Source organism: Hypanus sabinus, chromosome 4, assembly GCF_030144855.1.
Source record: "Hypanus sabinus isolate sHypSab1 chromosome 4, sHypSab1.hap1, whole genome shotgun sequence".
NCBI classification, from domain to species: Eukaryota; Metazoa; Chordata; class Chondrichthyes; order Myliobatiformes; family Dasyatidae; genus Hypanus; species Hypanus sabinus.
In genome coordinates, this window is record NC_082709.1 from 89,359,750 (window position 1) to 89,372,619 (window position 12,870).

Below are 12,870 nucleotides of genomic sequence, written 5' to 3' on the forward strand. Positions count from 1 at the left end.
CAATAGGGAGGAATAAACAGTTGATGTTACGGGATGAGATGTTTCATCAGTACTGGAAAGGAATAGAGAAGAAGCCAGAATGAGATGTAAAAGGAGGAAGGGTGGGGGGAATAGATGGAAGAGCTAAAAGGCTGAAGAGTCAACTCTTTTTTTGCCTTCCATAGAGACTGCCTGACCTGCTGAGTTCCCCTAGCATTATGTTTGTTACTCAAGATTTCCTGCTTCTGCCAAAGCTTTTGTGTCAATGGAAGGAAATAGACAGTCGATGTTTCAAGTCAAGATCTTCCATCTGGACTCTGGGTCTCAACGTGAAATAATGACCTGAAACACTTCCCCTCCCCCTGGATTTTAATAGTTCTGACCCAAAATGACAAATGTCTGTCTTCCTCCACAAATGCTGCCTGACCCACTGAGTTCCTCCAGTGTCTCGTTGGTTGCTCCAGATTGCAGCATCAGCAATCTCCAAGGGCGGAGGCAGATGGATTTAACTGTCTTGCTGCTGCGAGGTAGCATAGCGGTTAGCATAGCGGTTAGCATAGCGGTTAGCATAGCGGTTAGCATAGCGGTTAGCATAATGGTTAGCATAGCGGTTAGCATAGCGGTTAGCATAATGGTTAGCATAATGGTTAGCATAGCGGTTAGCATAGCGGTTAGCATAGCGGTTAGCATAGCGGTTAGCGTAGCGGTTAGCATAATGGTTAGCATAGCGGTTAGCATAGCGGTTAGCATAGCGGTTAGCATAGCGGTTAGCATAATGGTTAGCATAGCGGTTAGCATAATGGTTAGCATAGCGGTTAGCATAGCGGTTAGCATAGCGGTTAGCGTAGCGGTTAGCGTAGCGGTTAGCATAGCGGTTAGCATAGCGGTTAGCATAGCGGTTAGCGTAGCGGTTAGCATAATGGTTAGCATAGCGGTTAGCATAGCGGTTAGCATAGCGGTTAGCGTAGCGGTTAGCATAATGGTTAGCATAGCGGTTAGCATAGCGGTTAGCATAGCGGTTAGCATAGCGGTTAGCATAATGGTTAGCATAGCGGTTAGCATAGCGGTTAGCATAATGGTTAGCATAGCGGTTAGCATAGCGGTTAGCATAATGGTTAGCATAGCGGTTAGCATAATGGTTAGCATAGCGGTTAGCATAATGGTTAGCATAATGGTTAGCATAGCGGTTAGCATAGCGGTTAGCATAATGGTTAGCATAATGGTTAGCATAGCGGTTAGCATAGCGGTTAGCATAGCGGTTAGCTTAATGGTTAGCATAGCGGTTAGCATAATGGTTAGCATAGCGGTTAGCATAATGGTTAGCATAATGGTTAGCATAGCGGTTAGCATAGCGGTTAGCATAATGGTTAGCATAGCGGTTAGCATAATGGTTAGCATAGCGGTTAGCATAATGGTTAGCATAATGGTTAGCATAGCGGTTAGCATAGCGGTTAGCATAATGGTTAGCATAATGGTTAGCATAGCGGTTAGCATAGCGGTTAGCATAGCGGTTAGCTTAATGGTTAGCATAGCGGTTAGCATAGCGGTTAGCATAGCGGTTAGCATAATGGTTAGCATAGCGGTTAGCATAATGGTTAGCATAGCGGTTAGCATAGCGGTTAGCATAGCGGTTAGCATAATGGTTAGCATAGCGGTTAGCATAATGGTTAGCATAGCGGTTAGCATAATGGTTAGCATAGCGGTTAGCATAGCGGTTAGCATAATGGTTAGCATAGCGGTTAGCATAATGGTTAGCATAGCGGTTAGCATAGCGGTTAGCATAATGGTTAGCATAGCGGTTAGCATAGCGGTTAGCATAATGCTTAACAGCACCATCTGCAAGATCTGGGTTCAATTCCCACCACTACTGGTAAGGAGTTTGTACTCCCTGTAACCACAAGTGTTTCCTTTGGGTGCTTCAGTTTTGTCACACATTCCGAAGACATATGGTTAAGGTTAATGAGTTGTGGGCATGCTGTTTTAGTGCCCAAAGCCTGGTGACACTTGAGGGCTGTACTGCACAATCCTGGCTGATTTGGTGTGAAAACAACACCTATCACCGTACATTTCAATGTACATGTGAGAAGTAAAAATAACCGTTATCCCTTTTTACTACTGGGCAATCAGAATCTGGACAAGAGGAGGCTAGTGGCAGGAGAGACACCAACTACCGTCTCTGAAGCTGAGCTCCAGAAATGGTCTGTGTTCTCAGGAGGGCCAAGTCAAAGAAACAAATTAGAGAGGGAAATGACTCACAGCAATCATGAGGATAGAACATTTCTTGTGGCCAGGAAAAAACGAGAGCAACAGATGAGCTCACAGCGGGAAGAGGTAAACAAAGTTGATGATGAACTCAAATTATTTTGGGATTTTTGTTTTGGCTACACTTAGCCTGGGTGGGTGAACTGACTTGGCAAAGGCAAGTCTCCAATTGTCAAAGCTGAGTTCATTGGCATGTAACACAAGTACATGTAGCAGAAGTGCAACAAAAAACTTGCAGCCACATCACAGGCACTTGACATCTATAAGCAGCTTTCAGAGGAAAACCTTTAAGTATAAATTATACAAGAAAGAAACTGCAAACAATGATGAACAATCAAAATAGTCTGTGTCATGATTAGGGCTGTGCTGGGTAATTCAAAATCGAAATGGTTGAAGAGAAGTAGCTGTTCTTGAGCTTAGTTGTGTGGGATCATAGGCTTCTGTACCACCAGCTTGATTGTATTTGAGGAAAAGGTGAGATGTCCCAGATGATGGGGATCTTTGATGAGAGATGTTACATTCTTAATGGGGTGGGATGTATATGTTCAAATTGGAAGGAGAGTGTAAGATAGTAGGTGACTCCGTTATGAGATTGTGAGAAAGATGGATTTAAATATGCTTGGAGATAAGACCATAAGATATAGGAGCAGAATTAGGCCATTCATCCCACTTACAGGAAAATATAGAAATACAATAAAATTTATGAAAAACTAAACTGTACATGAACAAAGATGGACAACAATTGTAAATAAAAAGACAGATTGTGGATAGAGTAAAATAAAGTAAATAAATAATACTGTGAATGTGAATTGTAGATCCTTGAAAGTGAGTCTGTAAATTCAAAGGTTTCAAAGGTACATTTAATGTCAGAGAAATGTATACAATGTACATCCTGAAATTCTTTTTCTTCGCAAACATCCATGAAAACAGAGGAGTGCCCCAAAGAATGAATGATAGTTAAATGTTAGAACCTCAAAGTCCTTCCCCCAGCTCCCCTCCCTCCGGCAGCAAGCAGCGATTTCATCCCCCCACTCCCTCCCCCACCAGCAAAGAAAAAAGCTTTGCCCCCCCCCCCCCCACTGAGCACTCAATCGTGAACAAAGCAACAGCAAAGACACAGACTTGCAGTTACCTCAAAGACTACATTGTTCAGCCGGCATTCAACATCCCACAGGCTCTCTCTTTCCCTAATGAGGGAGGAAGCGGAGTCTCCGTTTCACAGCGAGAGGGAGATACAACAGACAGCTCACTGGTTTATCATGTTAGAAGTCTGTGAAGGCAGTTCAGCATTAAAATGAGCAAAGTTATCCACGCTGCTTCAGAGCCTGATGGTTGAAGGGTAATAACCATTCCTGAACTTGATGGTATGAGACCCAAGACTCCTGTACCTCCTGTCTAACAGCAGCAGGGAGAAAAGGGCATGGGCTGGATGGTGGGGTCCTTGATGATGGATGCTGCTTTCCTGTGGCAGTAGATGTGCCTGTGATGGACTGGGCTATGTCCACTACTTTTTGTAGGCTTTTGCGTTGAAGGTCTTCAGTGTTTACATCTCACACCCAGTCAGATCAGTTCAATCATGATCTCCACTGCACTGTTCCACGTTCTCCCTGTGACTACATGGGCTTTCTCTGCAAGCTCTGGTTTCCTCCCACATCCCAAAGACCTGCTATTAGGTGGCCACAGTCAATTTTACCAACTGGATAGGTGAGCAGTAGAACCCATGAGGTACTGATGGAAATAAAGAGAGTTTAACGGAGGATTATTTGTCAGTGACTTATATAATGTGCAGTCAAAATGCAAGAGATTCTGCAGATGCTGGAAATGCTGAGCAACACACACAAAGTACTGGAGAAACTCAGCAAATCAGGCAGTATCTGTAGAGGAGAATAAACAGTTGGACAGGAAATGAAAGGGGCAGAAGCCATAATAAAGAAGAAGGGGTGAGGGAGAAGTAACAACTCTATTAAGCCTCTTTTAAGACACTTTTGCTCCTTGGGCAACAAAATTGAAAGCAAAATCTGCAAGACAATATTTATCTGATTATTATTTTGTTGTAAGGTCTTGCTCCATTACAATAACAACCATTGCTCAAAAGTAAAGTGAAGAATTGAGCACAAGGTGACTTTGATCACTTTCTAAAATGCCATGCTCTGAAGTTGCCCTTTGACGACTTTGGACATTTAAAGTCATAGAGCACTTCAAAACAGAAGCAGGTCTTTCAGCACATCTATTCTGTTCCTACCTACTCTCATCTACTCACGCCTGGATCATCGCCCTCCATCGCCCTCCAATCCATGTGTCTATCCAAACTTCTCTTAACTGCATCGCCTGCATTGGGGATGTGCCGGGGAGTGTTGGGGAGTGTTGCCACAACTCTGGCACTAACATAGCGTGCCCACAACTCACGAATCCTAACCTGTACATCTTCCAGATGTGGGAAGAAATGGTAGCATAGAATGTAGAACAGTACAGCACCATACAGGCCCTTCAGCCCACAATGTTGTGCCAAAATTTTAATCTCCTGTACTCAAAGATCAAACTAACCTTTCCTCCTTCATAGTCTTCAAGTTTTCTATTATCTGAGTCTCTTAAATGTCCATAATTTATCTGCGTCTACCACCACCCTGGCAACCCCTGGGGATCCATGTCCTCACCAGTCTCTCTGTAAAATATTCCTCTGCTATCACCCCTATATTTTCCTCCAGTACCTGTAGGAAACCCACATGGCCACGGGGAGAACATGCAAACTCTTTACAGGCAGTGGCAGGAATCGAACCCCAGTTGGTGATGACTAGTGCTGTAGAGCAATTGCTCTACTGTGCCATTTTCCCTACCTGCCAGCTTCTCCGAATCATCCTTAATTTTTGTTAAACCACTCACAATGCACTAGATGTGTCCCTTCCCCTTGCCGTCTGCTTTCTCATATGGGCTATCCCAGGCCTCCAGCAGCTTCCTTTGACCCCAGTCAATCCCTATCCCCAGCCGGCCACATACAGTCACTGAGGAATTCTCAGTAGCTATGCTTCACCCCATGGACTGACTTCAATACAACTTCCCACCCATCGGGGTAAACTGAAAAACAGCTGGAAAAATATTTATATATATTTAAGAAAAAGAGAGACAGATAGCCTCACAAGATGGCTTTGATGCTTCCAGAGTCACGCCGCAAGTTATAATTGACCACAGGTTGAAATCCATCTTTGAGTGAATCTGCCCTCAATTAATACCTCTTGGATTCCCTACTATTCACCCAGACCTCTGTAATTTACCAAACACATGCAACCCAAACTAAAGCAGGGTATAATTAGTAAAGTAACAACATTAGCATTTTTATTTTCAAGCAGGAGGAAGCTGTGTTAAATGTTACTTTCTTGTTGTGTGTGGCCTGTTACTAAAGAAATGAGGCTGCCACTGAATCTCTATCTCTGACTCATACATTCCTGGTGCATTTATACTCACTCAGTGGCCACTTTATTAGGTACAGGAGGTTTCTAATAAAGTGGCTGCTGAGTGTATTTCTGTATGCTCGTGGTCTTCTGCTGCTGTAGCCATCCACCTCAAGGTTCAGCGGATTATGCCTTCAGAGATCCTCTTTTGCACACCACTATTGTAATGTGTAGTTATTTGAGTTACTGTTGCCATCCTGTCAGCTTGGCCATTCTCTGATCTTCTCTGACCTCCTTCATTAACATGGCATTTTCTGCCAGTCACTGGATGTTTTCTGTTTCTCGCACCATTCTCTGTAAACTCTAGAGACTGTTGTGTGTGAAAATCTCAGGAGATCAGCAGTTTTTGACATACTCAAACCACTCTGTCTGGCATTTAGATCATAGTTCTTCCCCATTCTCATGTCTGGTCAGAACTACAACTGAACCTTTTGACCATGTCTGCATGCTTTTATGCACTGAGTTGCTACCACATGATTAGATATTTGCATGAATGGGCAGGTTAACCTGATAAGGTGACCGCTGAGTGAAAAAGAAAGATAATATTTATCTTTCCATAAATTACAGGAGTTATATTCCCTCGTAAATGATTCATCAATACATACATAGGGATAAAACCCCTACATGCACATGGATACAACATATGAAATGGTAGAGAGATACATCAGTTACTGACGTAGCCTCATTCATTCCAGCCACCCAAGTTCAAACCTGATCTCAGATTCTGCATCTATCCAGTGCACAGTTTCAGTCACCCTGAAACTTCCTATGAAAGATGTTATTGAACTCAAAAGACTGCAGGACAGACTTACCAGGATGTTGCCCGGACCTGGCAGACTCTGACTTACAAGGAGAGATTGCATAAACTAGGATTTTTTTCCCTGGAATATAGGGGATGCAGGGGAGACCTGATGGAGATATGCACAATCATGAGAGTTATGTACGTAATGAAAGCACATGGTCTTTTCCCTAAAAGCAAGAGGGTGTAGGTTTAAGCTCAGAGATGAGAGATTTCCAAGGACCATCAGGACTAGCTTCTTTACACAAGTGGTAATGGGAATTTGGAATGAGCTGCCAGAAACAGTGGTTGTGGTGGGCAGATCAACAAATTTTGAAAGCCATCTAGCTAAGTACATGGATAGGAGAACCTTAGAGAGAAGTGGGCTGATGGGACTCACTGGGCAACATGTGGATAAATTAGGTAGAAGGGCCTGTTCCCATATTGTTAGATTCTACAGCTCGAGAGCTCTATAATGTCTACCTATTCTCCAGTGACTGCAGGAGTGCTCTGTGTGCTCCAGTATAGTCACACATCCCAAAGTCATACAATTTATAAAAATGACATATAAAAAAGCAGAAATCTTAAATAAAACTCAAAAATGTTGGAAACAATCAGAAAGTGAGGCAGAACATGTGGAAAGGAAAGGGGACTGAGATGTTAATTGTTTATATCTCCACAGGTGCTGCCTGACCTGATAATTCCTTGTGTTTTCAGGTTGGGCCTGACCTGATAATTCCTAGCGTTTTCAGGTTGGGCCTGACCTGATAATCCCTTGTGTTTTCAGGTTGGGCCTGACCTGATAATCCCTAGTGTTTTCAGGTTGGGCCTGACCTGATAATCCCTTGTGTTTTCAGGTTGGGCCTGACCTGATAATTCCTAGTGTTTTCAGGTTGGGCCTGACCTGATAATTCCTAGCGTTTTCAGGTTGGGCCTGACCTGATAATTCCTAGCGTTTTCAGGTTGGGCCTGACCTGATAATCCCTAGTGTTTTCAGGTTGGGCCTGACCTGATAATCCCTAGTGTTTTCAGGTTGGGCCTGACCTGATAATTCCTAGTGTTTTCAGGTTGGGCCTGACCTGATAATTCCTAGCGTTTTCAGGTTGGGCCTGACCTGACAATTCCTAGCGTGTTCAGTTTGGGCCTGACCTGATAATCCTTAGTGTTTTCAGGTTGGGCCTGACCTGATAATTCCTAGCGTTTTCAGGTTGGGCCTGACCTGATAATTCCTAGCGTTTTCAGGTTGAGCCTGACCTGATAATTCCTAGCGTTTTCAGGTTGAGCCTGACCTGATAATTCCTAGCGTTTTCAGTTTGGGCCTGACCTGATAATTCCTAGTGTTTTCAGTTTGGGCCTGACCTGATAATCCTTAGTGTTTTCAGGTTGGGCCTGACCTGATAATTCCTAGCGTTTTCAGGTTGAGCCTGACCTGATAATTCCTAGCGTTTTCAGGTTGAGCCTGACCTGATAATTCCTAGCGTTTTCAGTTTGGGCCTGACCTGATAATTCCTAGTGTTTTCAGTTTGGGCCTGACCTGATAATCCTTAGTGTTTTCAGGTTGGGCCTGACCTGATAATTCCTAGCGTTTTCAGGTTGGGCCTGACCTGATAATTCCTAGCGTTTTCAGGTTGAGCCTGACCTGATAATTCCTAGCGTTTTCAGGTTGAGCCTGACCTGATAATTCCTAGCGTTTTCAGGTTGGGCCTGACCTGATAAACACTGCTGAATTGGCCATTGTGAATTGCATAGGTGTGTTGGTATTAGTTTATTATTGTCACATGTACTGTGATACAGTGGAAATCTTTTATTTTGCCTGTCAATAGATAGATAAATAACAGGCCATACATGCATAATTATATTGAGGTAGTAAAAGGAAAAGTGAATGCAGAAGGTGTCTCACTTGGAGTATTGTATGCGGTTTTGGTCATCCTGTTATGGGAAGGATGTGGAGGATTTGGAGACGATACAGAAGATGTTTCCTAGCATGCTGACTGGCTTACAGGATTGAGCTAAACAGGAAGTTTGGACAAGTTAGGTTACCCTCTCTGGAGAGGCTGAAGGGAGACTGATGAAGGTTGATAAAATTGTAAGAGGCTTAGCTCAGTTAGGCAGTCAGATTTTTTCCCTTGGAGAAAGGGTGGCGGGGGGAAGTAAAGTTTAAACAAGATGAATGGGTAAAATTTTACAGAGACTAGAGAGTCCTTGGAATGGTTGAACAGGGGTGTTGGTGGAAGTAGATGGGATAGTGGCTAGTAACACATGGATATGCAGGAAATGCAGCTTTCTGAGGTTTTCCACCATTTTACATTTTTCAAAGATGCACGGTCAGGCATAGAAGGTAGGTATGAATATTGTTACCTCTGACTGGAATAGACAACATTATCAATGGAACGCACACATATTGCTGGAGGAACTCAGCAGGTCAGTCAACATCCATGAAGGAGAATAAGCAGTCAATGTATTGGGCCAAGACCCTTCATCAGGACTGGAAAGGAAGGTGAAAGAAGCCAGAATAAGAAAGAGGGGAGAGGGGAAGGAGTATATTATGTGGGATATGAGGTTTCTGTGCCTCTTTCATGACGGAACAGCAAGAAGAGGGCATGGTCTAGGTGGTGGGGATAAGTCCTGATGATGGATGCTGCTTTACTGCGATAGCATTCCTTGTAGACATGCTCAGTGCTGAGGAGAGCTTTACCTGCATCCGCCACTATTTGTAGCTTTCTCCATTCAAGGCCGTACTACTGTAGTTCCAGCTGATTCTGGGAGAACTCTGTTACTCAGAATTACTGAAAATATAAAACACAAATGAACGGACAGGAGATCAGTGACTAGGTATATCAACTCTGTTTCTGCCTCCGGTAGAACACAGAACAGTACAGCACATGAGCGTACCCTTCAACCTAGCACATCTTTATCAAAAATGATGATTTATGATTAATTACATTTAATTCAATCTTTAAATTGGAGATACAAGCACCTCCAGCCCAGTGAGATCTTGCCATCCAAACTTGCTCCCATGTGACCAATTAGCCTACTGGAAAGTGGGAGTAAACCAGTGGACCCAGAGGAAGCCCTCAGTCAGGGACAGAATGTGCAAACTCCTAGATGTGAGGGTGAAGCCACGTTACTGGCATGCTAGATCTCTTCTGCCTGCTTATGATCGACAGGACAGGCATGGATGCTTTGAAGAGTATGCAGAGGAGATTTACCCAGATTTTTCCTGGATTGCAGAGCATGTTGTTTGAGTGAGCTAGGGATTTTCTCTCTGGAGAGAAGGAGGATAAGAGATAACTTGGTAAAGCAGTCCAAGATGATAAAAGCGTAAGATAGAGTGGGCCAGAAATATTTTCCCAGGATGGAACTGGTTAATATGAGGGGCACAGTTAAGGTGATTGGTGGGAAGTACAGTATAAGAGCGATGTCTCCCTACACTTTAATGTCATTCTTTTTTACACAGAGAGTAGTGAGTGCATGGAACACCCTGTCAGAGCTGGTGCTGGAGGCAGATATATTAGGAACATTTAAGAGATTCTTAGATAAGTAAATGGGTGGTAGAGAAATGGAGGGTTATGTGAGAGGGAAGAGCTAGATTGATCTTAGAGCAGGTTAAAAGGTTGGCACAACACCATTGGCCAAAGGGCCTGAACTGTCCTGTACTGTTCTATGTTCTAAAATTATTTACAACACTCCAAACATGGTTTCAGCAGGGCCTTGTAAACGCCGGGGACCTGACTCTCTGCTGTTTGGCTCAATGACCAATTCCCGTTTCTCTTGTCCTGGCAGATGATCTCCGACAACATGAAGAGGAAGTGCAAATGCCATGGTACATCTGGTAGCTGCCAGCTCAAGACGTGCTGGCAGGTGACGCCGGACTTCCGCACAGTGGGCACCCTGCTGAAGCACAAGTTCTACAACGCCACGCTGATCAAAGCCCACAACCGCAACACCGGCCAGGTGGAGCACGCCCACCACCCGCATCGCCGGAAGTCTACCGCTGGCGAGCTGGTCTTCTTCGAGGACTCACCCAACTTCTGCGAACGGGAGCCTGAGCTGGACTCGGCCGGCACTCGAGGACGGATCTGCAACAAGACCAGCCCGGGCCTGGACAGCTGCGAGAGCCTGTGCTGCGGCCGAGGCCACAACATCCTGAGGCAATCGCGGAGGGAGAGGTGTAACTGCAAGTTCCACTGGTGTTGTTACGTGGCGTGCGAAGAGTGCAGAGTGACCGAGTGGGTGAGTGTGTGTAAATAAGCCCCACCTGCTAATTATAACACGCATGCACACAAACCAATGATAATGAAAAAATACTAAGCCTGGAATAATAAAAGGACAAGAAAGACACGGAGGCAATGGACTTCAAAGTTTTGCATGGCCTTCACTGACATTTGCACTGTGCAATAAGACACCCATCCTGTTCTCACTGAACTATTTCCCTTGAAACCAAGCCGGAGCATCCTCCTGAGGCAGATGCAAGAGACTGTGTATGCTGGAATCTGGAGGAGCTGCACAGGTCAGGCAATGCCTATAGAAGGGTATGATCTGGAACAACACACATAAAGTGCTGGAGGAACTCAAGAGGTCAAGCAACATTTATTGAGGGAAGAGATTTGGTGCATCACCAAAAAAAGCACTGGAGGAGCTCAAGGGGTTGGGCAGATGCCATGGAGGGAAGGAATTTGGTGCAACACACAAGAAGTGCTGGAGGAACTCAAGGGGTGAGGCAGATGCCATGGAGGGAAGGAATTTGGTGCAACACACACAAAGTGCTGGAGGTACACAAGAAGTACTCAGCGGGCCGGGCAGCATCCATGGAGGGAAGTGGACAGTTGCCATTTCTGGTCAAGATCCTTCATCTTGACAAACTGCTGCCCAGTGAACCCCACCTACACTCCCTCCCCCCCTTCAGTCCTTTCATTGTTCCCAAGTCAGCTTGGTGGAGAAGAAATATGAGTGACTGTGCCACTAGGGAACAGATGACAAAGTTCAGAGACCGAAGAAAAAGATAAGAACTTCAAAGACTTCTAGGATGAAATTGTCAAGAGAACTGAGGGAAAAGAAATCCAAAAAAAATCCACAATTCTGTAATAATTTGGAATTGTGTTTGTTTTTCTCATTGTTTAATGTATAATAAGTTATTTTAATATAACAAATACTTTTACATTTTGAAAGTGTTTGGCTAACAATGTGTTAAAAGCGCTGATATTAAAAGGAACTTCAAATTACCGTTTATTGCAACTCCTTGCTTATGAGGTTCTGTTTGAGAAATTGTTAAGAAAGAACATGCTTACGTTCATGTACACTTCAAAGCATTTTCGAATTACAGAAAATCATGGTACAAAAATGAGGATATTCAGCCCTTATTTTCCTACTGTCTGTGAAAAACCTAATTCCAATTTGCACTTTTGAGAAACACACGCTTGTTAACATCAATGACGTGCAAGTATCAAGTCCAAGCCTGTCATTTCGCCAGATCCTGTCTCGTCAGCATACATTCAGATTTATTACTACTGAATTAACTCTGTTGTTTTTCAGCAGGAGCAAAGGGCAAAGACATAACCTTACCGTAAGCTACATAAATAAATAAATAGTGTAAAAAGAAGGACTGAAGAGGTGGAGCTCATGGACCGTTCAGAGAGCTAATGGTGGAGCGGAAGAAGCTGTTCCTGAACATTGAATGTGTGTCTTCAGGTTTCTCTACCTCCTCCTTGACGGTAGTAATGAGAAGAAGGCATGTTCCAGATTGTGAGGGAAGCACCTTCTTAAGGCACTGCCTCTGACAGATGTCCTCAGTAGTGGGAAGGGTTTTGCCAGTGATGGAACCTTCAGCAGATCAGAATCAGATTTAATATTACAGGCATATGCCGTGAAATTTGTGGCTTTGTGTCAGCAGTACATAACAAAATTTGAAGAAGGCATGTTGCCGGTGATGAGGGTACTTAATGACCAATGCCACCTTTTTGATATCGGGTAGCGATTGTGTAAAGAGAAGCATTTAATAAGTCAAGTCTAATGCCCTTCATCAGACTGGGAAAAAGGGACAAAAACTCACAAAAAAATGTTCTGGAAGATCTCAATGGGTTGAACAGTGTCACCTGGGGAAAGGAATTGTCAATACTTCAGATCCAGACTCTGCATCAGAACTAAGAATTGGAAGGGAGGTGAGTAATGGCCTGGTCTAAATAGATAGGAGGCAACTGGGAGACAAAGGCATGTGGATGATAGGTAAAGATGACCAAATAAAGGAAAGGTGGAGCGAGGAGGGGGAAGTGAGGGCAGAGGAAGTTGAAGGTGAAAAGCAGGAACACAAAAGCCATTAATGTTGGATACACATAAGTAAAGAAGATGATAAATTAGATTATTGATATTGGAATTGGTTTATTATTGTCACTTGTACCAGGATACAGT

The 12,870-nt window shown here is 43.9% G+C and overlaps 1 protein-coding gene across 1 annotated transcript in view; it reads left to right on the top strand.

The window, feature by feature from the left end:
* wnt10a (wingless-type MMTV integration site family, member 10a) overlaps positions 1-11,687 on the top strand; it is a 420,917-nt gene extending 409,230 nt beyond the window's left edge. The window contains exon 4 of the mRNA XM_059967634.1: positions 10,249-11,687. Coding sequence (XP_059823617.1) covers positions 10,249-10,716 — 468 coding nt within the window. The 3' untranslated portion in view covers positions 10,717-11,687. The remainder of the gene's footprint in view (positions 1-10,248) is intronic.
* The last annotated feature ends 1,183 nt before the right edge of the window (positions 11,688-12,870 follow it).